General features: G+C 38.3%; 3 protein-coding genes across 3 annotated transcripts; 1 reads left to right on the forward strand and 2 right to left on the reverse strand.

The window, feature by feature from the left end:
• Positions 1–313: 313 nt before the first annotated feature.
• On the reverse strand, positions 314–6274 carry LOC131798433 (carnosine N-methyltransferase-like). The gene is made up of 10 exons (XM_059116076.2): positions 6134–6274; positions 5832–6033; positions 5335–5430; positions 4794–4867; positions 4102–4175; positions 3377–3443; positions 2620–2798; positions 1709–1822; positions 795–901; positions 314–579 (listed from the first exon to the last, which is right to left on the reverse strand). The coding sequence occupies exons 1-10, from the start codon at positions 6271–6273 to the stop codon at positions 478–480; spliced, it is 1155 nt and encodes a 384-aa protein (XP_058972059.1). The 5' UTR covers position 6274; the 3' UTR covers positions 314–477.
• A 153-nt stretch (positions 6275–6427) lies between these two features.
• LOC131798421 (E3 ubiquitin-protein ligase RNF180-like) lies at positions 6428–11069 on the forward strand. Its single transcript, XM_059116065.2, has 6 exons — positions 6428–6721; positions 7361–7751; positions 8111–8553; positions 8926–9121; positions 9571–9616; positions 10260–11069. The coding sequence occupies exons 1-6, from the start codon at positions 6521–6523 to the stop codon at positions 10480–10482; spliced, it is 1500 nt and encodes a 499-aa protein (XP_058972048.2). The 5' UTR covers positions 6428–6520; the 3' UTR covers positions 10483–11069.
• Positions 11070–11092: 23 nt separating this feature from the next.
• Positions 11093–24058, reverse strand: LOC131798420 (dentin sialophosphoprotein). Its single transcript, XM_059116064.2, has 18 exons — positions 23879–24058; positions 20832–20876; positions 20675–20746; positions 19608–19931; positions 19039–19287; positions 18205–18732; positions 17679–17909; positions 17179–17433; positions 16493–16858; positions 15959–16102; positions 15416–15670; positions 14830–15132; positions 14046–14638; positions 13336–13390; positions 13000–13067; positions 12802–12868; positions 12171–12365; positions 11093–12042 (listed from the first exon to the last, which is right to left on the reverse strand). The coding sequence occupies exons 1-18, from the start codon at positions 23940–23942 to the stop codon at positions 11777–11779; spliced, it is 4080 nt and encodes a 1359-aa protein (XP_058972047.2). The 5' UTR covers positions 23943–24058; the 3' UTR covers positions 11093–11776.
• Positions 24059–26994: the final 2936 nt, after the last annotated feature.

Here is a 26994-nt window from a genome sequence, read left to right on the forward strand (position 1 = left end):
CATTCCTATGAGTCATAGGGTGAACATGTCGTCCTAAGAAAGCCCACGCGAAATGGCCGATAATTTTCTAAGGGTAAGGAAGATTGATGGAGTTTCATAGTGTTGTTGCGCGCAAGAAAGACATTCCAGAAATCTACTCACACCTGCCGTCTTCCTCTAAAGCGTTTGAATAAAATTATCATACAGCGGTAAAAGACAGTACCCTTAATGCCAATTGGGATTTGCATCTTCCCCTTCTGTAGCAGAACCTTCCTCGAAACATGTTTTGGCATATTCCTGAGTCGAAGCGATAGCCAATTCAAAAAAGCAGCCATTACACCAAAGTAATCGATTTATTAGTTAAACTATTTGTTCTCATCGACGTATATGGCTTTGTCATTCAAGTTCTTTGTTATGAATCTTAAGAGTCTTTTATCCAATTCAGTTTATGATGATAAGTAAATACTGGAAGAAGTTTATGGGACATTTCCACTTTCGTCACAGAGGTTTGCGTGCAACAAAAAACACGTTATCATAAACCAGCTTCAACATGGATCGTTGATTTTCAATATATCCTGATGAAATACTGGTCTCTTCTTTCTGAAAAAGAACAGATAAAGAGAAAAATAAATTAAACTCACGGACGATCAATCTCCACTACGATCAATCACCACAACAATCAAGGTTGATTAATGAAGGATAGAACTGAAGTTGCCCGAAGCATACGATCATCTTGATGTGCAGACAACGAAACAAAACCAATGGGCATTGAGACACCGAATGCTAAGGTACTGTGCATGCATGATAATACATACAATAATTTCAAATTTGAAGTGCTCCGTAGCAATCCTTCTGATTTCTTCGTACGATAACTCCACAGACCATTCATTTGCCATGTCAGCAAAATGATACAATAATGGACCTATAAAAATGAATTGAGAAAAAGATAAGAAAAGAGAAGCAAAGTAACGAGCCTTGGCTTCAAAACTGCCGGAGCTTGAACTGGCTCCTACAGCAAGGAGCGACCAAGAAAGGGGCTACATCCCCATCCCTCCCCCCCCCCCCCTCCATCCTTGGATAGAATACTAGTCCCTCGTGGGTCATCTTTCCCCAGTCCCTTGGGTTTTCCTGAAAGCTTCCCAGAGTCTACTTATACTCCTGAGTGGGGAGGGAGAATGGATGACTGTTCATTCTTGCTGCTGAGATGTATGAAAATGGTTAAAATTATTTGAAACCAATTCTGCACAATGAAGGAAGAGCAAAGGTACTGAGACTTGTAAAGAAATCATTATTATTGCAGTTGAGAGAGTATTGGTGTTTAACTCAGGATCCAATTAAACTTCTCGAAGGTTGAAGTTTTCGTGGGTAACTTTTTTTTTGTATGGATAAAGTTCGGGGGGATGAGGAGGAAAGAGAATTGTGCAGTCTGAGTGAGAATGTGCCTTGGAAGCCTTTAAACCCATATAGTATTTTGTCGATGAGACTGCAATCTCTATCCCTGGTTACAGCATTGAGCCAGTTGAAATTTCTCAGACACTCGTCGAGAGATGGAAAGGAAAATTTTATTTCTCGTTTCTAGTATGGTGACAAAGAACAGCATTTTTACGCCTAGCACGAGGTTTATTTCATAAACTGAATGTACCTTTGGGCAATCCACTGCCACATCAATTAAAAGTTATTTTCCAGCCCAACGATATACGCATTAGACCTTGCACTCATTTAACCTTACCAAGATTAATCCAGTAGCCACCAGGCTTTAAGATTTTTTCAATATTTTCAATGAAAGCGATGACATTATGAGCCGTGTCAATGAAGTAACAAGTTACTACACAGTCCCAGGATTCTGAGAAACAAAGCAAAGAAAGGAGAACTGTTAGTAAATTCTACACAAAATTATAAAATGGTGGGTAGTTGTCTGGTTTTATTGTCTGGTTTTATTATTAGTGTGTTTCCAATAAACTCGAACCTAAACGTTAGTATCACACTGTTTACTGTTTGTGAAAACTGACAAAAATCCCATCTAGTGTACCCTGAGTGTGGTCCAGCATCACATTAACTGGCCTGCTGAAGAGGCGTAGGTTTTTAGTGTTTTTCACGCGAAAGGAGGTAAACGCGAGTTATGCGCGAGGGGAGGAGCGCAAAAAGCTACGCGCTCCTTCCCTAGCGCGCGACTCACGCTTTTCAGCCATGAAAAACGCAAAAACAATTAACCCTGTTCTGCTGGCTACAAATTGGCTTAAAAAATGTAATAAAACTTCCGCTCAATGTTACACTGTCTATGAGAAAACAGGACCAGACCTGCCTAACTTAGCAAGGTCAGCATTTCTGCCTCACAAGCAAGTTTAGAGTAGCATGAGCTTTAGTTGAATCATCGCTGACAATTTGCACAAATGGCAAATTTGCGACAGAGAACAAGATAGCCGGCCGTCCAAAACCTTAGTTTATGCGCGTGATATTCTGCTCCCGACGACCCGTGTATATACATTGTTAAGTGTCAATCTTCAACTATGCGTTCTTCTTGTAATTGAAGAAATTATTACACTTTTCACTTGACAGATATTACTACCATTACTATATTACTCTTATGTATGTACCACTATTACGAATACTGAACTTTAAATGCACGTTCAAATAAAGTACCTTTCTCGGTGTAAACTTCTAAAAAATCTCCAGCAGCCATTGAAAAGTTTAGATCGGGTGGAACATCAGATGGGTTCACATCCGGGATAAGAACGGCGCGTATCTGGTCAGCTGATGTTCGGTTATTACAGGTCTGGTGTATATATGGGTATATTGTGATGTGATACGTGTCAGATGCTCTGAACGAAAAATCAGGTAAAGGAAAGATTGACTTTGGAAAAAAAATAGCAATGTATGTTGTACAGAAAAAACCATACTTCAAAATATTAAAAATTGTACCACATATTGTTATATATCTCATTTAGTACGTGCGTTACGATTGGTCAGTTTAGCGGGCCGTATTTCACTGTACGGCCCACTAAATTCAAACGTCTGTATGACTTGAAAACTTTCCCCTCTGGTTGAAGCAAGAGATAAAGTAACCATCTTACTAATATTGTTTTTCTCAATCCACACTGTGAATTACTGATCCTCATTTTTTCCCACTCAGTCCACACCTCACAGTAAGGACCTTGAACTCAGGTAGTAAGCAGGCCAGGTATGGGTATGAATTACTTGTCAGTATGTGATGTTTTCTTAATTTTTAAGGAAAATTAAGATGAAATCAATCATGACCTTTCCACATTAGACCACCAAAAAAAATTGAAATGTATCAAATGTAAAGAGGAAATGGAAATTACGAATTTAGACACTTTCCATCTCACCGCACAAAATAAGTAAACTGAGTTACTGAGCTATATCAACTGTAAGTGCTAACCTGTTTAATATAAAGTGTGACGCAAATAGCATGTATAAGCTCCACTCATTTCCTTGACATCTGTAACCTAAGATACATTTTAAATAAATTGAAGTTACAGTCACTAATCATCTTCTAACAGCAAATTGAGTCAACCTTTGCCAAAAGGTTTTCAATCACCCCATTTTTTACTTGTTCTTTTTATTTGATTGTCAATATGACTAGAGGATGATAATGAGTAAAGCAAGTCCATTAAACATGCTAAAGATCAAAAAACAAAAAATTTAGAGAAAAGAAGAAGAAGCATAAAAAAGGTGATAATTGCTCTACAAGAGTCTCTTGATTCTCATATTTATAATTATTTATACATTCATTTTGAAATCACTGATGATCCTTGCAATCTGATTTGCTCTCATTGGTGCGCATATGATTTCAGACCAAATTGCACTACTCTCAGTTTAATTACCATTATAAAATAAAAGTAAATCAAGAAACAAAGGAAGCTTTCAGAGAACTGGAAAAAAAATGGTGAAATGGAAAAAACAATAAAACACAAATGAAAAGCACTATGTTAAATGTAGGTGAGGAAATACAACACTTTCTAAACCTTAAGAAAAGACAATTCAAAAACAAAAAAAAGAGCTTGGCCAGTTTTAAAAAAATACAACCACAACCAGTACAACCAAAAAGGAATAAGAAATTAAGTCTACTAAATACTACTAAAAACTTTTTAAAATCCATCCTACCAAGTTTTGCAATATCAAACATCAGTCTTGCTAAACCTGCTCCAGGTACAAGGATGGATACTTCTCCTCTAGAGCTGAAATTCATTACAACAGTTATAGCAAGTCACTGCAGTATAATTAAAGTTGAAAATTACAGACAAAATTTGGGCCTGAAAGTTTCCGTATGGCAATCCAGTAAGTTACAAGTTCCAAATTGACACTTTCACTGTAAATGTCTGATTTGGAGTTCTTTTTTTGTAGCTGCTTAACAGTTCATTGATGTTAACCCTTTACAGTCCCTAACATCAGTATGCATGTTCCCTATACAATTCTCTATACATTTGCAAGGGTGCTGACACGGAGAATTTGTTTAATAACCAAGAGCTTCTTTAGTTGGTGTTCATTTCCTTTATCCTCAGGACCTTAACATGTGATTCAGAAGTCAGTGACATTGTAAGGAGAAATTATATGCTTAAGTCACTCTCAGGGATCAAAGGTCTAAGAGAATTCAGTATACCGTTTATGAGGAGACAATACCCTATATATAACTAGTAAGTTCATGATCCTCATCAACCATATGTACTTATACCTTAGGGAGATATTTAATCATAATCACTGCTAGGAGCTAAAGGGTCAAAGTTCTAATAGACACATAATTACTGGTCTTAAATTTCAATATGTTTTTTCTCAACAAATTAACATAAATTCGTCACCATTCTGTTCCTGGAAAAAGTCTTTGGATCTCTTCAATAATAGGTTTATAACAAGCATCACGTTCAGCTCTTCCCTGTTATAAAATTAATTTCATATGTACAGTGTTGAAAGAAACTAAGTAGGAGAGATTAGTTTAGTAACCTTACACAACTTATTTTGAAAGCAATGCACTTCTATCCAGAAAGGAGTCTATCACTTGCTGAGTGTAACCCTGTGGTAGTTGAGTCTGTACTTATTAAAAGTGCCTCACCCAGCTAGAGCTTTTCCCAATTTCCAGGGCATGAAGTGACTACTGGGGTAATACTGCTTCCCCCTGGATGGGATGCTGGTCCATCACAAGGTTACCCTCCCAGCATTTCATCAAGCTTCCCTGAAAATTCACTGGTTACCATTTATGATCCTGAGGCACCACCCATAAGATCACGAAAACCACATGATCACCTTGGTTCACACCATTCACCATGTGAGTCATCAGGTAATTATCGAATTGCCATCTTACAAGTACACACATGCCAAACAAACAAATAAACTATTAAATACCTCATCGCTCCAGTCTCTCACAAACTGTTTCAGTGTTGTTGTTACTTTTTCCATGTCAAAACCACTGATTGGTTGGTTTGCTGGGTCACTAGGAGCCTGATCAACATAATGCAACATTATTCAGGGCATGTAATCTAAGACTTTTTAAAATAATTTTGTGAAAAAGTATTTTAGCGATGTCTAAAGCAATGATTATAGTACTGTTGTCTGCAAGCTGTCTCAAGTCTCCAAAATGTAAGGAATTGGTTTTAAGATAACTAAGTGGCACTAGATCCTTCCCAATATAACATACATGTATGTACCCCTCCTTAAAAAGACAAACATGCAACATGAAATTGTCATAAATTACATACTTGGTCTTGGGCTTTTTGGAAAGGTGTTTAAATTCCTGTCAAGTCACGATGTTAATGATAAACTTTACATAATAACCTGGATGCTTAGGAGCCAATTCTTCAAATGTAATTGAAATAGAGGCTGTGACAGTCTTAAATACTTACTGAAGGAATTCTTGAATGATCTCTATTTTCAAACATTTCATTAGTGTGGCTGACGATATCGAATAAGAACTTCTGATTCTCCTCAATACATTTTTCGATTTTCGAGATGTGATCTTTATAATTTGGAAGCATTTCCCGATGTCTTTTAGGAAGTAATTTAAAGTTCGTCTTGACCCTTTGCAGCTTCCGTAAAGAAAAATCCCTAAGAATACAAAACAACAAACAAATATCTTTCATTATCATTCATTATCATACCAAGGGATTATTATTATCATTGATTTTCCAATTTGTTATAAACTTACTTATAATATAAAAATGCCTCCACAACTTTCCAAAAATATTGTCTCTCTAATTTTTCGTCATCAGTTTCTTGGTGACTCTCTTCAGCTGGGAAATTTCTACTGGTTCTGTCTTCTTCCATTCCTTTACATTCGTCTGCCATCTTTGAGTGGTAAGTACGTCATGTATGAGGAATTATCAACTCTAATACTTATAATGTCCTATACTATACATACAATAATTCTCCATACATGACAGTTTGTTACTTCCGCTGACTAACTCTCAATGAGGCTCAGAAATCCCGCAACACTGAGGCAATCCAGGCCTGACAACTTTCTGGTACGTTTGCGGTGCCAAACTGGGTAGTTTTCGCCTTGTAAAAACTTGGAAAACATATATTTTGATACATTATGGACGAAGATTCATCATTTCGTTGTCGAAAGTGTCGACTGAATCTTTTTTCCGTCAAGCAACTTGCATCTCACAAAGATCAAAAGGAGAGAGACAGACGTGGGGCAGGTCAAATAGATTTGTTCAGTCACGAGAAATGTTCTTCCTGGTTCTTAGAAGATGATGAAATGCTTCCTTGGGTCCGTGATAGCGTGGAAGAGGTGTGTTTTAGTCCCGTTAGTTAGCTCTGGAAGGCTTGCAACTCAGCAGGCTACATGGTACAAAAAGGAGAGATTCAGTTTGCACTACTAGTGAAGAAGTACATGCCCCTTAGGTGGGCATCCATAAAGACTCCAACGAAGCGAATGGTACTCTGAATTTGAATCAAACGTTTAAGATGAATAACCATTTACGCCCTTAGTATGCATGTTCTCCTTACTGATCGATATGCATTTCCTCAAATGCTGACGAGGAGAAGTTGGTGATCATTGTCTTGTTCTCGTGACCTTAATATAGGATTCAGAGGGGGATGTTGTGAGGAGAAATTAGATCCTGGACAGTCTAAGGGGTTAAAGGGTTTAGTGTTTTGAGTTAAAGATCTTTTTTGAATTATGGTAGTTGAAAGAAATGGGAAATTTTTATTTTATGGTCACCTTTACTGCCACGAAGACACTGTATAGCAAGATTTTTGGGTAATTATAGATAACCTTAGTGTGGTGAAAGAGAGAAATCAGAGTTACTTTGCCCAATGCTTGTAAAAAAATGTGAGATGTTTTTTGTTCACATGTTTTCTCCCTTCTTAGTTTGATTTCTGAATGACTTTCTATGGGGTTGATGTATAATCTTTATTTATGCTCTAGGCTCAATGGACCGAGGGAAAATTGTATTGCCCCAAATGCAAGAGTCGAATAGGAGCTTTTGACTTTATTCATGGAATACACTGTAACTGTGGAAAGTTTATTATCCCAGCTGTCTGGATTCAAAAAAGTAGAGTTGATCTTATTTTGCCCACAAGTCAGATGACAAATTTGGATATCAGGAGCCCTTCAATATCTTTCAATCAGTCTACAAGGAACTCTTTTGGCAAAACTGCAGAACTACAAAATAATATGACCAAATCTTTCGTTGGAAATATCAGTGAGTTTGATTGCACAGACTTCAGGGGAAATACAGATACAACACAGATTGCATCATCCTCAGTCTTCTCAGTGGTAGATGCCAATGGCAGACTTGTGGATAGTGAGGGGAATGGTGAGCATATAATTTACATGTAGGTGCATTTGAAATGTTAGTTACAAATTTATTACTGTATCATGTTGTCAATGATAAAAGTTATCTAAATGCTCTAAAATCATAAGATTTCAATATGAAGTTTTATAGTTGTTTAGTAATGGTAAAAAATGTACTGTAAGGAATTCTAACTGACATTCCACCATGCAAACCAAAACCTGACTGAAAATGCATGGAAATTCCCAGTTTTTGGCAAAATACTGTAAATTTAATTCCCATCTAGAACAGTTGGGTTGCTGAAAAGGAGAGACATGTTTTGCATGTATGTAAATTGCATGAAAAATGAACTGATTGTGCAACTGTTTCACTTTACATTGTAGACATTAGGCACTGCATTGATGAAGGAACATCTTCATGCAATTCAACATCAGATATCGTGATGGAAAACATACCCAGTTCTCTCAAAATGCTAGCATATAAGTTTAGCTCGCGCAGGAGAGAGATATCTACATGTACTAAGCATACATGTAGATTTGGCTGTGCACTGCATTGTGATTCCTCTAAAGCTACAAAGTTAAATTCAAACACAAGTAGAGCAAGGGGCATTTTAAATGACAAGGAAACTTATAAGCAGAGATCCAGAAGGAAAACAAAGGGACGGCATCAAATATTACCAGAAGCTAATAATTTACTAGACATAACAACTGACCAGAGGGAAGAGAAGTCGTCTATTTGCCAATTTTCAGATCAAACGACATACTACAGTTGCTTGCCAGTTGATGAAGTTTCCAGTGAGCCTTTATGTAAGACAGTGGAAAACAAGGTAAAAATCACTTACACTGTACCTCAACTGTAAATGGCTTTTTTTTGTGGCACACAACTGGAATTAATTGAAAGAGGGTAAACTTTTTGTTCAAATTAGAACTGGAGAAAGAGTGCTTAGATTCCAGGTGTTGACCTTTGAGTTGTTATCGTGTATCACATGCTGGTTTTAGAGTTGCAAGCTTCTTCACTTTTTGTAGTAGTTTGTCTTATTCAGTTATTTACATTTTCATCTCTTTTTAATTTTCAATGCAGTTTTCATAGCAACTCACCTTTGCTTAAAACATTAAAATGACCAGTTATTGAGATGATTGATTGGAAGACAGTGTACTACTGACCATTGAATCACATGTGTTGTTTTTAACAATTTTAGACTATTTCAGTAGAAATCCAAGATCACCATTGCTGTGCTGTGTGTCTGGATCTGTTTTATGAGCCTTTTAAATGTTCTTGTGATCATGTGTTCTGTGACCCATGCTTACGACAGTTAAACTTCAGGAGCAGCAGTAGAGGCTCAGTAAGATGCCCTTTGTGCCGGCAAATAGTCGAACAATTAACACCAGCAACAGGTAAAGTATATGCAATTAACAATGCCGTAAAGTATAATTGACAAGCAGTAGATGTCAAATGATAGCATATGTGGAAAACTCAACATGTTTTAAACAGACCATAGATTTCCCAAAAAGAGCCTCAAAGTGCTTTTTTACAGGACCCACTCCTCTCAATCTTCCATAGTCTGGTTACAGACGTTCTATTTCCTGTTACATTGTCTAAGGTGTGGGGGAAATAGGAGCCATGGGAAATTTAACAACCATGAAGGAACCGCGATCGCTCTTGTACTCCACACCTGTTCTTGCGCACTCAGTTTTGTAAGGAAGGGTCCGCAGCTGTGAACTGACTTTTTCCCCTTAACAGCATATAAATTAGATTTTATTACCTCAGTACTTAGCATAATTGTATGTTCCTATAAAGACAGGGTTACTAACTGGTATATGATTTTTTATCTAATTTTTCACAGAACTAAGAAATGAGATTAGGCAGACTTATGATCCCCAGCTACTTAGGTAAGATATACTCTAGTCTTAACAGTCCCTTTTTTCTTCTATGGTCATTGGTCAGAGGGAGAGCAAAATAAGAATCGCTTGGATATTTAACAAATGTGATTGCTCTCACTCCCTGGCTGGTCCTTGACCTAAACAAAAAAAACACATGATAATAGAAATATTTTTAAACCGAGAAAAAGAACAACAGTGACATAAATACTGAAAAAGACAAAAACAAAGCATAAACAAGGAAATAAGAGAAAAGTGTATGTCTTGACTTAGCAGGATGAACCCACAAAATCAAAAAATAAAGAATAAAAGAAAAGAAAAAGAAAAGAAAAGGAAAATGAAAGTGGATAAGTCTGTAAGCGAGCTAAATGGCCCACCCAGCCAGAGCTTCTCCTGGAAGCACCAATACCAGATCCCCTGGATAGGATGCTATTGGAGAGAGAGGCACTCTGAAAGGAAAGTCTTTTGCGCAAGAACAGAATTCCAGCGCACAGACTATTTGTTCACCGCGTCTCCCGCACGAAGTACCGGTCGTAGCTAAATCGAATGTGAGAAATCCGCCTTTTGTACGTCGATTTGTGGGTCAGTAGGTGTGAGAAGTAGCGATGTGTTTTGAACCATAATTATGAACCATGGCTATTATTTTGTATTTCAGGAAACGTGACAAAGTTGAGCGTCGAGCTGCGTACAGAAAATGGCCCCTCCCTGCTAACCAGGGGCCGTTACGGCGAAACACGTCACACACTCGGCGAAGTGTCACGCTACCTTGTATCATCTACATCTTTCTGATAGGTGCAAGCATGTATATGCTTCTGTTGATCGCTTTTCTTTCAAATTTGACTACAAATAATGTAATAAGTTTGTATAAGATGACATGAAAAGGAGTTTAGTGTTGTAACATAATTTGAGAATGTAAAGAGCATGTGTGGTTTTTAATATGGTATCGTGTAAAGGGCGCAAAATAGCCATAAAGAAACGTTTCAGTGAAATGATGATAAGACTACTGCAAGGAAGTTTATGTAAGTCATAAATTAATGAAAGTAAATATATAAACAGTCAAACATATGTATAACAAAAAAGAAAAGTTCGGATCGACGTTCCCAGCTTTCCCGGGCGGACTGATCCATGACATCGGAGAATTTGGCTGCTGATCAAAAGTGCCATGCTAGATTGGTCAGTCCCAAAATTGTGTGTAATATTATGATGAATTTTTTTTTCAAGATAAAAAGGGGCTCTTCATTTGTATATTGGCCTGTCTTATACCGGCAAGAGATAAAGTAGAAATGAAAGGTAGCTCTTCAAAGTTACCTAGGGCAGCTGGATTTTGAACATTACTTGCGGTGATTTTTACCCTTACCAACTTCATTCCAATGTTCATTTACAAAAACTGTTGCTTATGGTTAGAGATGCAAATCTAGAATAGTTTATAAAATGTATGGGAAATAAATTGATATTTCAAATATGACTTTTGACGCCTGATTGCTTGTTTTCAGAAATTTATTTACATCCATAGATCAAATTTACAATTTTTAATTATCTGACCATAAAGCTACAAATCTATTAAGCGGGTTACAATTACTTGGTCGTTAATTCAGTTTTATCTATCTGCGCAGAGCTTGAACTTTTACTAGTAATTACTAAAATAAACAACTCCCCACATCTTGAAATGTTCGAGTTTTTATTCCCTGCATTCTTTGCAAACTTGTACAATGACGTCATCGGGCCCTGCTTGGCCTATTGTCCTTATCAACCATACCAAAGTCCCTGTATGAGAAAGTCGTCGGGTTTTATGTGACAGTAGAGGTCTTTAACAGACCTTAATCAAAATGCTTAAAACAATTAATATAATTTAAAAAGTTTAAGCTGCAATTCCATGGGAAGAGAAACCCATAGCATGTTACGGAATCAATCAACAAACAAAATCAACTTTTACATTTTTTTTTTCAGGCACTGGTCAAGGAATGGCTGGTTGAATGAATACATTTGTGATTATGAAGGAACTAAAGATATCTAGCCTATTGTATAAGTTCTGTTTATACAAACGTATGTCATGCCAACATAGTAAACTAAATGTCACTTTTGTAGCTTGAACCCTATGTGTACATGACTTCATTTATGGCTTGATTTGAAGGCTTTTCGTGGCCTTAGTCACTCTTCTGTCCTACTCGGAGTTCATGCGACGTCCTCAGCAATAAAATCAGCTAAAGCTCTTCTGATTCTTTCTCTCAATTCTCTTTTGCTTGTAGAAGCAACAATTTGCTGGAGCATGGGGGATCTCTTTAGTTTGTGTTCTTGAGCTTCAATGGTTGCCTTTCTGAGAGGAAGTTTCTCAACTACATCCTCCAATCTTTTGATTGCCTCTGCACGAATCCTTTCTTTGTCACCTGGGTGCTCTTGGGCAAACTTTATCATTTCTTTTTTTACTTCGGTGATCCTACCTAATTACATGAAGCATTAAAAGAAAATCAGAATCTAATTAGTACCTGAAACTGGAAATCACGCAAAGGAGTTAAAGCAATACCAAGTTCTAGGTATCTGCCCACACCCCCACTCAGCTCTCTCTTACTTTTAACATATGCGATCTCTGCATCTTTGATGAAGGCTGTTTCTTTTTTCAAAAGATCAGATCGTTCCTTTTCATCAATGTTGAGGTCCTCCATGAGGTCCAAAGCAAGTTTAGTGGCGATTGCTTTGTGATGTTCGGGTGTTAAACCTCCAACCTCTGTAAGAGCGTCAGCATAGCCCTCCAATGCCTCCACATCTGCAAAGATAGATAGTTTAAGAGTATGTGAACCATGCGCTAAATTATCTGCCCTCTACAAACTGTTCGTTAGGTCAAAGTATTCTCAGAAATTATTGCACTTCCTAATTAGGTGGAAACTCTGCGTTTTATAGCTATGCTCATAATGAGGATGACGATGCTATACACCACAAATTAATAAAAGATTTGATGCTGCTCAACCGATGGTGGAATTGGACGAACGTTGGGTGTCCTTCATATCAACATGATTCTGAGTGAATTTTGAATTCACAAGTACGACGTGATGACGATGGCGGATGTACTCCCCTCTTAAAAATTAAAATGGTGCAATGAGATAGTGATGATAGGAACCGCCAACCCGACTAGCTACCAGAGGCAAAATTCCCTTCTATAATTAGAACCACACGATATAAATAACATGTGACTAGAAGCTTACCTTTATCGACTTCTGTGGCTTTTTCAGAGTCCTTTGAAGGCAGTGAACGCTTTAAAGTGGCTGCGAGCTTTGAGTTTGAAAATAGAGTGAAGTAAAAGTAGGTTATTTCCACAATAAGCGTTCGTTGACGGTGAAAAGAAACAGCATTAACTATTTTCGACGCTCTTACTTTAATGCATCAATACCTGAGTTCCTTACCTGTGTAAATTCTTGTTTCTCCTTTAAATTAATATTAGCTGATTCAGCATCATTGAGGGCACTGTCCTCTGAAGATCAATGAAAAAGTTTGAAGTAGTCAGTTTATCATTTTTTGTAATCGTTCATAGCAGAGACAGAATTAGACCAATTCAAGTGCAAGTTTACTTTACTGTGGACTGTGAAGTGTTACCTTTTTGAATCGATATTCTTTTTTCTCAGCTTATTTGTCTTACTCTTATTCCCTATATTATGGTAAAACATGCTTGGGGTACTAATATCTATTCTCTATAATGTCCTTTTCTCTTAAGTTATCAGTTCTCGAATTTCCAATTTTACCTTGTGTCCAGATCTCGTCCAAAGCATTCTTCACTCCATTTGTTTCCAAAGGCTCCTTGAAATAATGCAGTGATACAATAAGTTTTCTGATAGCAAAGCACTTCAGATATCTCAAAGCGCTTATCATTTGTAAGAACTGGCCAGCCGTCAAGTCAATAAAAAAACTAAATTTTTTTTTTACGAGAGTTTTGCTTGATTCCTACAATTATCTGATAATTAGATGAATTCATAGAGTCGACGAAGTGAACCGTATGGCCAGAAAATTCCAAGGTACAACGAACTTCTCTGGATAAATGGACCAGTGTGGCTGGTTGTGGCTTATGGTGAGCACCTATACTAAATTGACACAAATCAGCCTTCATTTCATTGTTTAAAACAGTTTGAATGTGTCGGTGCTTTAAATAGAGATTACGCAAATCGTGGAACAGCCGGAATGCCCTTATTTTGACCAATAACTCACGTTAGCTACTCTTAAAAATGATTTCCAAGAAATTCATGCTGGTATGTCGTCTCTTAGTCAACATGATCTTTCTGTTCTAGCCATTGCGTTGGATTGGCTCTATATCATTTTGCTCAGCAGATGATATAGTTTTTGTATGTAATTGTTACATGACTTAGGCTCTATAATTAATTTTCACATCAAAGACTGTGAAAGAGATATTTGAAGATACGCTCATCTTAAAATAACGCAAACTGTAGCATATGCTTACTCTTTTAACGAAATTTGTACTTTGAGCTTTTTCTCTCAAAGCAAGCTCCTCTCCTGACCCTGACGCATGCGCCTCACCGTCTGCCAGCGCAGTGAACAAATTCTTAAGAGCAGCACCAGTCTTCCTTTCTCTTACTTGCGATTTGCTTTCTTTTTCACTGATCGGAAATTCTTCGGTGTTTCGCGGTAAACTGTGGATGATGTCCGACTTTCTCTCAATTTTGTTGTCCAGTGCGGCTTTAGCGATGTCATCCATGGTTTCAGTAATGACTTTCCCTCTTGTGTTGGCCTGCTGATCAGCACTCCCTTCTCGTTCCCCTTCAGAGGAATCTTGTTCTTTGCTTTCAGTTTCCACAGTTGAATCTTCGTCATCATCATCATCTTCGGCGTCGCTTTCCCTCGGGATGAAGTTTCGCTTGTATTCGGCCTCGCTGGACTCGCCGGACTCGCCAGACTCGCCGGACTCGCCGGACTCGCCGGACTCGCCAGACTCACCGGACTCGCCAGACTCACCGGACTCACCGGACTCTTCGCGCTCACCTGATTCAGCCGAAGACTCAGGTAAATCTCCTGATCCAGATAAATCCTTTGATTCTGCGATAACAATGTGGCGGCCTGATATTTAACACTTCTGATTAAAATTGTTAAAACCACATCTACAGTGCCATACCCGCAAACCTGCTGCTGAAACGTTTGGAATAAGTAGTTTATCTAATACAGAAATAGGCTCCAATTTTCAGTTTGTGGTAAGAGAATTGTCAGTAAATGAGGCAATATGCACATACCTTGCTGGTCTTTGGGTATATCACTTCGTTTGGCAATCCCTCCGTCAGCTGTTTCACCACTTTCTCCACTCTCTCCACTCTCCCCACTCTCCCCGCTCTCCCCACTCTCCCCGCTTTCTCCACTCTCTCCACTCTCCCCACTCTCCCCGCTCTCCCCACTCTCCCCGCTTTCTCCACTCTCTCCACTCTCTCCACTTTCTCCGCTTTCTCCACTCTCCCCACTCTCTCCGCTTTCTTCACTTTCTTCAGAATTTCCGTATTCTTCAAAATCTTCCGCGTCTTCGTAATCTGGAATAACTGCAGCTGCGAAAACAAATGTTTCATGCGAGTTTGAGGAATATTCAGTGACACGAAGGGCTATTAGTACGTAGGATCAACGGTTCTTGTAGAGTGAGAAAATTTGATCCAAACCAGCCCTAAAAAACTAACCCTAACCTTAATATTTTTCGGAATTCATGGACAGACTATAGAGATATCTCAAACAAAGATGAGAAATGTATGAACGTAATGAGCCTAAAATGCCATTGTACTAAAGGATCTTCATGATAAAAGCTTACATATGATTAGTTATCGTCGATGTACCCACCACTTTGTTTCTGTGGTATTTCGTTTCTTTTTGAGATAGCTGCTTCTCCGCTTTCATCCGATTCAGCGAAGTCCTCACTTTCACCGGATTCATCACTCTCTTCAGACTCTTCGCTTTCACCAGATTCGCCGCTCTCTCCAGACTCCTCACTTTCACTAAATTCGCCACTCTCTCCAGACTCTGCACTTTCCCCCGATTCTGCACTCTCTCCAGAACCAGAATTGTCGGACTCGTCGGATTCCTCTGAATCTTCATCTTAAGCATGTCGAAATTATAACATATCAGAATAAAATTATCAGACACCATGAGATTGGAAGGGATATCTGATTAAATAGCCTCCATCAAAACTGCTTCAATGTAACAGTAGTTTTACACGTTGACTTTGACAACTACTTCATTTCACGATTGTAAACTAGACAAATTGAGCGCTTCTCGTCATGCAATCGCAAAAAGTTCATTGATACGTAAAACCCAAGCTGGTCGTAATTAATATTTTCATAAAAAATTTTGTAGAGAAAGCAGAGAGAGCCGGTTCATTTTTACCTTCCTTCCTTTCTTCTGATGGTATCTCGCTTCTCTTTGATATTCCGCCTTCTCCAGACTCGCCCGAGGTTCCTGATTCACCGGATTCCTCGGACTCGTCACTATCGCTGGAAGTCTCTCCTGAAGCGCTAGAACCACTCAAGTCTATCAAAGATAAGTCACAAACTCAATTTTATGGTAAAAACTTCCAAGCAGAGATTTGACTCTCGGCAATTACGATAAGAAAACTTCGTCTGTGAGTAAGCGTGAGGGGATGTAAACTGGCGAAAAGTGTTCGTTTTATGAATTCACGATATTTATAAATATTCTCACATTGTACGGTTTGTACTGCCTACAAATATCTGACTTTGACACAAATTTGCAAACAAGGTCTTACTCTGTCAATCCTTTATAATTGTTAACAACTCACTTTTAATAGGCATTTGAGTGAAATGATTTGTAATCTTGACCTTGGTGGTGGTTTTCCCCTTTCTAAGCTTAGTTTGGTATGTAAGAATTTATGGGTAGAAAAAAAAGTGTTCTGTTTGGTTGCACCTTTTTCAGCATCGCTGGTATCTCTTGAAATTGTATCTCTCTTAGTGATCTCGCTCTCTCCAGACTCCCCTGATTCTCCGCTTTCTCCTGATTCTCCACTTTGACCACTTTCTCCACTTTCCCCAGACTCTCCGCTTTCTCCACTCTCCCCTGATTCTCCGCTTTCACTGCCCTCTCCAGATTCTTCTCCTGATTGGTCAGACTCTTTGGTTTGGTCCGATTTCTCAGTCTGTGCAATTTCAGCCGGTTGGCTTCTTTGTTTGGTTTCAGGAAGAACTTCAGACTTACTGGTTTCTTTGTCCGCTGATTGATCGGATAAACTGCCACTGCTAGATTTTTCAGCCGCCTTTGAAATCTCCTTTATTGCTGTTTTATCGTAAAAGGGAAGTTTAATAAAGCAAAAGACATGGAAACTACTTATAACGTTTCAAATGCCATGGAAAGCGGCGCAATAAATAATGCAAAGGATTTACACCTAAATTTATTAAAAGAATCATGAAATGATTGATATTCTATGAGTTTCATAATCTGTAAGGTTTTGATCGAGGGGAACCTAGCGTCCCTTTGACTTTTACTCTGCGTTTTGCGCTGTTTCTTCTTGAGATCCTAGAAGATTTTCTTAGGCATTTTTCCCTATTAAGGGTCCATCGCTGACGATTTCGAAGAAGTAAACAACTCTGAATTACCTTTTTGTGTTTCCGTGGGAATTTCACTCCTTTTGGATACTGTTCCGTCACTTGCCTCACCAGATTCCTCAAAGTCTCCCGATTCGCCGGATTCTTCAAAATCGCCGGACTCACCGGATTCTTCAAAGTCACCGGACTCACCGGATTCTTCAAAATCGCCGGATTCGCCTGATTCTTCAAAATCCCCCGATGCACCTGATTCGACAGCATCGCCAGACTCCTCTGACGCACTTGACTCGTCGTTTTCTTTCGTATCTAAAAATTAAATTCACACCGATACTCGTTCCTAAGTGGTCTGTTGATGGTTGCCACTCGCCAGTTACTGTTATTACGATCAATATGATCCTGTCTTTCTTACTTGTTGGCAAATAATAACATAAGGGAAATTTGATGATTTTAAACGTTAATATAGCCGGACACACGACCTAACATGTACAAGATATGAGATTTTGACCTTCTTTATTAGTTACACAGGATAAAGAACTTAAGTGCGTGGTTACCTTGCTCTTTGGGAATCTCACTTCGTTTGCTAATCGCCGATTCACCAGACTCTCCGGATTCCTCGTTATCTCCAGACTCTCCAGATGCAGCACTTTCTCCCCAGTCTCCAGATTCCCCACTCTCTCCACTCTCGTCAGACTCTCCGGAATCTTCAATTTCATCCGATTCAACCACCTCTTTGAATTCTCCAGAGGCACCGCTTTCCTCACTATCTTCTTGTTTGCTTGATTCTGTAAAACACAAATTTATTAGAAGTGAGAGGTAGAACTGTATAAGGAGCTCATTTTTAGTCTTTACTATGTGTTACCCAACAGCAATTTTGAAATACTATTTGTTTCTCTATCGAAAAATTAAATGAAAAACCCTTTACCCAAAATACCCTACACGTTACGATAAAGCTGAAAAAAAATATAAATGGTTTTATGGTATCACAAACGGAACCATTATGATTTTTACCTAAGTTCATGAATTTATATTTATGAATACTAGGCATTGGTTTTTACCTTATATTCTTACAAACTTTACCTTTATCTTCCTTTGGAATTTCATTTCTCTTCACCACATCTGACTCAGCATCAGATTCCTCAGAATCACCGCTTTCTCCTGATTCACCAGACTCCTCGCTGTCCCCCGATTCTCCCGACTCTCCGCTTTCTCCTGACTCATCCCCGTATCCTGATTCTCCAGATTCTCCGCTTTCTCCTGACTCAGCAGCGTGTCCTGATTCACCAGATGCCCCACTCTCCCCTGATTCACCAGACTCATCAGAGTCACCAGACTCTCCTGATTCGCCAAATTCTCCTGATGCTGAACTTTCGTCGTCCGATTCTGACGTTGCTGTCTCATCTTCAACCTTCTTTGGTTCTTTTTCTTGAGTTTGGTGAGGGGAAACTTCGGTGGATCCCATGGGTGTTGTTGGTTTGTTTCCATCTGACTCTCCCTGGCTAGAATCACCGGATTCTTCGGAATCCTCGGAGTCACCAGATTCCGATGTGGAACCAGACCCATCCATTTCCTCTTCGTCATCATCATCGTCATTGTATTTGGCATTACCTAAATTTCAGAAAATGATATTGGTGATGGTTACATTTAGAAACGCTTGTGTGGTCTGGTCAACCTGAGTGGGTGTTATACTAAGAATTTTATGTTAATTACGTTAACATATAGCAGTCAAGAAGTCGGGATATGATTTATGAAAGTAGCGATATAATCTCCATACAGATACACTTTGGTGAAAAAGAATTTCTCTTTTTACTTGTCGTTTTACTTTGATTCTGTCTTGAAGATATCTTGCAAAGGTTCTTCAGCAACGCAATACATTAAAGTTTGCAGTTTATCTCAATAACCTGACTGTAGTACCTTCTTCAAATACTTCTGTTGGGATGACGTTTCTTTTTACAGCCACACCAGATGATTCTAGGTCTTTTGCGGACGCAGAGGCTTCATTTGTGTCCTCAGCTTCGTCGGATGATGCACTTTCTCCGGATCCGCTTGAAGGCGCGTCCGTTGACTGGTTTGACTTCCTTGACTCAGCAGTTTCTCTCCTTTCTGACGACTCATCGTCGCCCGGTTTAAAAATTTTCGGAATGTCACTTCTTTTGGAATATTCTATAAGGATAAGAATGATACAAAGTTGAAGCCATTTACTATGTACTTTAATATAAACAGTCACGCCTCTGTATGGGACTGTCTGTGGTATAATGCAATACCTGGGATATTGATTGGTTTTGCAAGCTGTATAATATGATTGCACATACCACGTTCGACAAAGATGATGCGTGCGCGTATTTTTTTGCAATGCTTTTACCAGTATATATTTCATGAGGTATTTTATGAAATAGTTTCAACTAACGCAAACTCATAGAATAAGTGAAGAGTTTTGTTAATTCAACACACAAGGAAAAGAATAACATTCGCATGTGTAATACCTGTGTTTTCTCCTTCTGAGGCTACCAACTCTTCGGATTCTTCCTCGGGCTCTGAATCTTCTGAATCTCCTGAGGTTAATGGCTGATTCTCGCCCGATAGTTCACTTTCAGAGGTCTCTGCCTTTGCATCCTCTGCTTGTTCTTTGGGATCAGTCTCGTAAACTGAATGTTCCTCTAATTTGTTTTCTACCGGAATAAAACTCCTTCTTTTCTTTGTAAGATATTGTTTGTCACTAATTTCATCATTGGTTTCTACATTGCTTGTGCCAGGTATTAGGCTGCTTACTGTGCTGGACAACTTTTCCGACTCATCTTCCTCATTATCTTGAAATAGAGCAAATAATATCGGTTAAAACAGGAATCATTCCTTGGTTAAATCTTGTTACCTTTGAAATTGTTGAAGACATAGTGGCCTCACGGTCAGTGGACCGGACTCCATGTCCAGAGGGGTCCGTGTCAGCTAGACCTGTCTGGATCAATGTGTTATGCTTTTGGGCAAAAAATTTATTCATGTCTTAGTGCCTCTCCGGCCGGGCTCCACCCAGGAGTGTTAATGAGCGACTTGTAAGGGAAGCCTGATGAAATACTGGCTGGCTGGCATTTTTTTACTACCTTTGAAACTATAAAACGAAGGGGAAAAGTTACAGCATAACCATTTCCAGGGCCGTAGCTAACATGAGGCAGGACGAGGCTATTGCCTCTTCTTGATTTTGTCCCAAGATTGACTTTTCTGAAGAAAAATGCCATAGGAAATGCTTAAAAAAGCATTTCTGAGCCTCCGGATTTCAAAATTTTCTGGTGGGGCATGTCCCCAGACCCCCCTAGCGGCTCGCGCCTTCGGCACCCGAAATTTGCCTCGTCTTGTTCTGAATTCTGGCTACGGCCCTGATTTAATCTGCTTCTGTACTGAGGGGCTTGTGATTGTCTTTTTGTCCACTATGCATTACTAAAAAGAGAGCGGCTTCCGTTCATAACTTATGAAAATTTGAAGCTGCAGCAGTCCTTGAAGAAAAAAAGATTTCTAAAAAAGTTTTCTATCCAAGGAGAGTAAGGTCATGAAATATTACCTGGTATTTCCGAACGGCGCGTCTTGTCCCCGTCCAGAATTGCGTCCACTATTGCAGAAATTATTGTTCTAACTGTGGATGAAAGCGGAATTTTTAGAGTAATGAGCTTCATTTTGACGCGACTTTCCATTGATAAATGATTAACAATCTTTCATACCTTCTTTGTCGGCTTCTAGGTCATCTGCATCTCTTTTATCTCTCCCTGTTGGCGAAAGATACGAGTGCTTATTTATGGAGGATATAAATTTTTTTGGTCATAATAGCTTAATATGCAAACAAAAAGTCTTTGTAGAAAAACATGGTTCGAATTATTGAGTGGCTCAACCAGTACAATGTATCTAAGCTCGAAATGATGAACTGTATTCTGTTCTCTTGGACGACGGTAGTCTTGGAATCGACTTTTATTGGTGACAATGGTAACTGAGCGGAACTCGACATCAGAGTCAAATTCTGGCTCTATACTTGATACCTCCCCTTTCAGCAGATTACAACTTCAATAAAATGCACCACTTTCGGGAAATTGAATAGTTAAATTCAGAGATGAAGAATGATACCTGATAATTTCTCTATATGTTTTCTCGTTTATGACGTGAGTTTTTTTTTCTTTTTACTGTACTGACGTTCAATTGTGAAAGTCTAATTAAAAAATAATATAACAAGTAGCTGAATTCACAGAATTTGAATATTTGCGAAGCAGTTACACCATATTTAACACGGTTTCGCAGTTTATTCGCCACCCGAAGTCTACAACGTCCAATCGCTGACGTACATGTAAGTTTTATAATACGTCGCTAAAACCCTGGTTTAAAATTATTCCTTTTACAGATATTAACACCTTTTCCTAAGTCTTAAAAAAGAATAATTGTCTTCGTGTAGGTTATGTGATTATGGAATTAATTCCGCAAAAATGTATGAATTACAAAAACTGATCTACCCTCTTTTGGATGGTGTTCAATTTTTTAAGGTCATTTGCAAGGCAGGCCCTTCAGGGTGAAATCTTAACAGAGACCGAATTGAGCCACGAGTTATTTTAACAAAGTTATCAGTAGTAATAGTTATTATTATGGCAATTTCATTTCACAAAAACTAACCCATTTTTCACCGCATATTCTAAACCCTCGAGATTCAGCTATCTTTTCGAAAGAAATGCAAAACAGTTTTGCCTGAAGAGGAAGACCAACTCAGTTACAGTATTCTGCAGAATTTTTCTGATATAAAATTTGTTAACATTCGCTCCTGTATCGCTTTAATAGCGTTTTTAAACTTAAACGGAAGCAAAGGTGGCGCGATGTACATTTAGCAATTAATTTTCCTTCTTTCCATGTAGCGTACGTAATTGTTCCAAATGTCATTTTCACAAAAGATCTCAAATGGATTGTTAAAAGAAATGTAGTGCAAGTCTTTAATTGAGTCAAAACTGGTGTAGCCGTAATTCTTTGTTGTTTTGTCATCTGCAACACTCCAGGAAAGACTTTGCTATAGGTGATGTATTTGCGAATTGAATAAAGAGGATAAGTTTCTGAAGAAATATGACGCTACGTCGGTGGGGGTAGGGGTCAGGGTTATTTCGAGATAGTTTCGCTTTGTTAACTGAGTTCATGTGAATTGGCCGCAGTAAAGAGCTTCTAAAGCTGAGGTTTCGTGCGTTTGGGCAAATTGGCCTGGAAACACATTACGCTGTGCACGACACACGTTCACTCTGAATTTAGCATCAGACTTTCCCGTACCGTATGAAGGTTTTAACAACCACCCTGACATTAACCGTTTCATTATTATGAGCCTCCTTTTCACTAATGTTGGTAATTGAAAAACTCTGAAGTAAGAAGAAAGGTTAACGTTTAGGCGGGAAAGGGTATTACGACAAAACTTGACTCAGGTCTTGTATTCATTAGTCAAAAGGGTTGTAAAAGTATGTATTGCAGGTTTCTCGTCAAACGCAGACAGTATGCATATGCAATTACAACCGAGTTCTTCACAGTTTTCATGGTTGAATTGATTCGTTTTTGATATAGTCTAGTTTGAGACTAAAACGTCTTCTTTGTGGAAATGTGATTTAATTTTATCAACTCAGAGTTGATAGTGTAAATTGGCCACCGTAAAGAGTTTCTAAAGCTGACGTTTCGAGCGTTAGCCCTTCGTCAAATATGCTTACTTCTCTTTTAATATAAAGCCGACGTTCCTAAATCTAGATTTATTAATAAATAAATGGTGACGCTCTCCAAAACGAACTGTTATCGAAAGGGCTTTAAAACGGCAAAAGCTTAAAGGCCAGAGGAGAATATTTATGCCATTTATGTATGACGAGCCGAGACATTACACAACGGTTTTTAGGACATGATCCACCTGAAATCACAGAGACAGTGACCCATGGAATTACCACCTAAGGTGAAACTATCTGCCGCTTGCCCGTGTCATATGTCGCAAATCATGACTGACTCTACGCCAACGCGCTTTGAAATGAAATAATCCTTTCATAACGTGTATGATCGTCAAACATAAATTTAAGAAAAGTAGTCTAAACACAAAAACACAAAAACGTTTTTGTGAACATGGGATAAACTTTGCTATAGATTGCAGGTTTTCCAGTAAATATCCTGTCCGTCTCAACTAAGTCAATGCGTAATTCCCGAGATCTCTATGATCATTTTGAATAGCAATTATCAGTTTTAGTTTAGTTTAGTTCTTTGCTTGTTGAAAATACTCTTTGAGACTTAAATTTTGGCCCCTAAGTTTACAGTGATGGGAAGTCACCGATGCGGAAAAGAGAATACGTTAAGAAGGACAATTTCAGTAAATGTTGTGCAACCCTGAAACCCATTATCTTGCCTAAATCGTAAATATATTTCAGAAATAAATTTGAAATCACTTCAAACGCACTTCAGACATTCCAGTCGAAGCTCTTCAAATATTTTAAGTCACTTTATCTCAATTTCTATTTCCGAACACGGCAAGTTACATATTTAATGAACTCAACAATCACAACTAATTGAATAAAGCCAGGCTTTGAGCTTTTACCGAATACATCAGTTCGTTAAGAAATACCCAAAAGATAGATGATCTGTTAGTTTGATCACTCAAAACAAATCGATCATTAGAGGGCTAGGGGAATCAAGGATTTTATGGCCACCATACAATCGCGACCAACTTGTTTTGAGTTCGATCTCTGATCTTACCAAAAATATTGAAAATAAGACGCGTACTTACGTGAAATCGGCGACGCCTGAGATAACCATGCCAGGCAAAGTATAAGAAGCACCCTAAATTTCATCTCAAATGAGATAAGGCCGTCCTCAGACGACAAAAACCAAAGCGAAATATTCAGATATTTCTCTCTTACATTTACCAGTCAAAAGCTATCTCAGAATTTTAAATCAGCCAGAGATTGGCTTTTGGCGGACCACCCGCAGCAGACTACGATGGAAGCCTGGACCTGTACCTACTTCGCCAATGACTTCATAGGTTGAGAGAAGGGTCGGAAAGCGTCGTGGCGCTAACCAATCAGAGCTCCGATCGTCTACCTGGTCCATATTTGGAAGTTGAGGCCACGCTTGACTTGCAAACAATTAAAGCGTGCACCAACGGTATTTGTTTATGAACGAAACGGATAAAGCGTGAAGTTTTAACATAACTTAGAAACAAAAAGTGCGTCGCGTTGTTACGCCAAGGAAATCATTAATCAAACAGATAGCGCCATTGTTTTCTATTGCTAGGTGGAACGAATTAGAGTTACCTGGAGGGTTTTAGTTTAGTACAACTTTGAAAGTACATGTTAGACATTTAATGTGCAAATAATTGCACTACTTATCCAACAGCGAGATCTCGCGATATCACGCGGGAAACTGGTACCCGCCAAAACTTCACGGTTTTCTCTGCGACTGGTGGTACATTTTTATTATGTCATTTATACAAAGCATTACCGTACGGTTTTTGGTCTTTAAAACTTTAAGACGTGCCAGTGATGTAATATCGAATCAAATTTTGTCAGAAAAATTCCAATGTTTGAAATCTTTATTGCAAGAAGTTGATTAGAAAGAAACAACCGAACTAACAGGAATCTTTTTAAATTATCTTAATGGACAATAAATCACAGAAAGAATGGTTTAGTGTCTGAGTAATCAAGCGTTTGAAGTGAAAACTGTTGAAGGAATATTGAAGTGTTACAGCACTCAAAGCTGTTAACACATGCCATAAGCTGAGAGCATTGAATGGTCAATAGTTATTGGCAAAAGAAAGATTTTAGCAGAATGCAAGTTTATGATACAACCTCGAGATAAAGAAATCACCCACTTTCTATAACGCGAAACATTATTTCACTGATATTTTGTACTTGCTGAGGAAGAAAATCAAGCACTAACTCTATACATGAGTTAACAGTTACAAAATAATTTGAGAAGGAATGCGCGAGAGCGTTCAAAATGAAGTGAACGAGTGCGATGTTTATAATTTTCGTTTATTCTTCAAAAGGACGCGAGATGTTAATATTACAACATTGAGTTTGGTATCAACCAGTGCTGAATAGCAAAAGACGATGAAAAGTCTTGATATCTAACAGGGATCAGTTTTTTTTGTGAGTCCACATGGTTAAATTGAAAACAAAAGCTTTGGATGAGAATGCACTTGAAGATAAGAGGCCCTAATTTGTGAAAGTAAAGTTCAAATTGACTTACTTTTTGAGACTCTAAAAGCGAGAGACAGTTTACTAATTAGTTTACGTAATTTATTATGTAAGGCAACAGCTTTACTTATATCCACAAGCACCAAATCTTAACTTGATATCTCTTCATTTTATCATCCTCCAATCCTTTGCGATCATTGCGATTTTAAAAAACTTTGGGGTTCCATGGGAAGGTTATCTGTCCTGGAAATACTTCGCTGATACTTCTGGCTCAAACCGTTTGGGTAAACATCAATTAAATGGCAAAGCAAACAAAAAACAAACATAGTAAAACAAACAGTCTACCAATAGTAAACTAACTAAGGAGGACTTGAAACAAAACTTGAAGTAAAAATGTAGGAATCTTATTCTGTTCTGTATTTTAGATTATGATCATTATTATATAATCCTTCATAGTTTAAAGTGTTTTTTTGCTCGAAACGTTGTGTCTGTTATATAAACTCAAGGGGTCACAATTGTGAGCGTGTATTTCTGATCATCGGACGTGACTTCGAGCTCACCTTTTTCCTCTTGAGTTGAAATATAATATCGCAGCGAGCCCTCGTGGACCACTGAAATGATGCATATATAACAGTTCGATTCCAATCAATACCTGCAACAACGAAACAAAAAAAGTTAGCATCTCCTTCGAGTGAACTACAAAAAGGAAAGAAAAATATAATCTGTTTTTCAATAAAATATAGTTTAATCAGTGAAATTGAGAATTTGGAACTAAATAAGCAATAGCTTCTATTTGGCGCTAAAAAACGTACGGATATTTGTTGGCAGACTTTATCTGTTCAACTTGAAGATGCGAACAGTTTTTCGAGAGCAAAGCTCGAAGAAAACTGTGAGCTTGGAGGAACAGATAATGTCCAAGGAAAAATATCCGTATACATTCTCGCGCAAAATAGAGGCTATTGAGTTTATTGTCCTTCAAACGCTGTTTCAATATATGCGGAGGATTATGCAAAGGTTCCTGGGTTTTATGAATAATATAAAAGAGGTAATGAATGAGCATTCGTAAAATAAGCTTCAATTTGCGATGTCAGGATTGTAGCCATAAGGTTGGATACAAGAATTCATTCTAGTTTGTGTGGTATAAAGCGACAAGAGTACCATGTTTACTCGAGCAAGCGCAGCGGCTCTTCTATAATTTTTGTGCCTCAAGTGAGGCGCGTGTTCGAGGAAGGTGCTCATTCAAAAATTGAACGTGACGAAGAAATATGTCCCCTTGATTTAAAGGTTATTTTCTATCTTTACGTAAAATTTACAATGAAGAAATGTAAAATGGTTTCCGTGTTTACATAACCTGATGTAAACACGCGGGAGGTTGGGAGAGCACTCGATAAGCTGGAAACCACGACGCGAAGCGGAGTGGTTTCCAGCTTATCGAGTGCTCTCCCAACCTCCCAAGTGTTTACATCAGGCTACGTAAACACGGAAACCATTTTACATTTCTTTCATAAAATAACTAGTGAAAGAGGAACGAAAACCGTGTTTACATACACTCATGTAAAATGGTTTTATGGCCAATCAGAGCGCGCGTACTATTTGAATTATTTTATAATAAATAACAGAGGCGTCTTTTGATTATCACCATTCATCCCTTCTGGCACTTTTTAACTGTATTACCTGTGGTGTCTTAACTCAACTTCTGAACTTT

The sequence above is a fragment of the Pocillopora verrucosa genome, chromosome 1, assembly GCF_036669915.1.
Source record: "Pocillopora verrucosa isolate sample1 chromosome 1, ASM3666991v2, whole genome shotgun sequence".
Classification (NCBI taxonomy): Eukaryota; Metazoa; Cnidaria; class Anthozoa; order Scleractinia; family Pocilloporidae; genus Pocillopora; species Pocillopora verrucosa.

Coding starts and splice junctions, on each gene's coding strand:
- LOC131798421 (XM_059116065.2), top strand. CDS start 6,521: ATGGACGAAGATTCATCATTTCGTTGTCGAAAGTGTCGACTGAATCTT. Junction 6,722..7,360: donor TCCGTGATAGCGTGGAAGAG/GTGTGTTTTAGT, acceptor TTTATGCTCTAG/GCTCAATGGACCGAGGGAAA. Junction 9,617..10,259: donor TATGATCCCCAGCTACTTAG/GTAAGATATACT, acceptor TTTGTATTTCAG/GAAACGTGACAAAGTTGAGC.
- LOC131798420 (XM_059116064.2), bottom strand. CDS start 23,942: ATGAAATTTAGGGTGCTTCTTATACTTTGCCTGGCATGGTTATCTCAG. Junction 20,747..20,831: donor CCTAGAAGCCGACAAAGAAG/GTATGAAAGATT, acceptor TTTCATCCACAG/TTAGAACAATAATTTCTGCA. Junction 18,733..19,038: donor AACAGAAGTATTTGAAGAAG/GTACTACAGTCA, acceptor TCTGAAATTTAG/GTAATGCCAAATACAATGAC.
- LOC131798433 (XM_059116076.2), bottom strand. CDS start 6,273: ATGGCAGACGAATGTAAAGGAATGGAAGAAGACAGAACCAGTAGAAAT. Junction 4,176..4,793: donor CTTTTTCCAGGAACAGAATG/GTGACGAATTTA, acceptor AATGAATTTCAG/CTCTAGAGGAGAAGTATCCA. Junction 3,444..4,101: donor GTTTGATATTGCAAAACTTG/GTAGGATGGATT, acceptor AATGTATCTTAG/GTTACAGATGTCAAGGAAAT.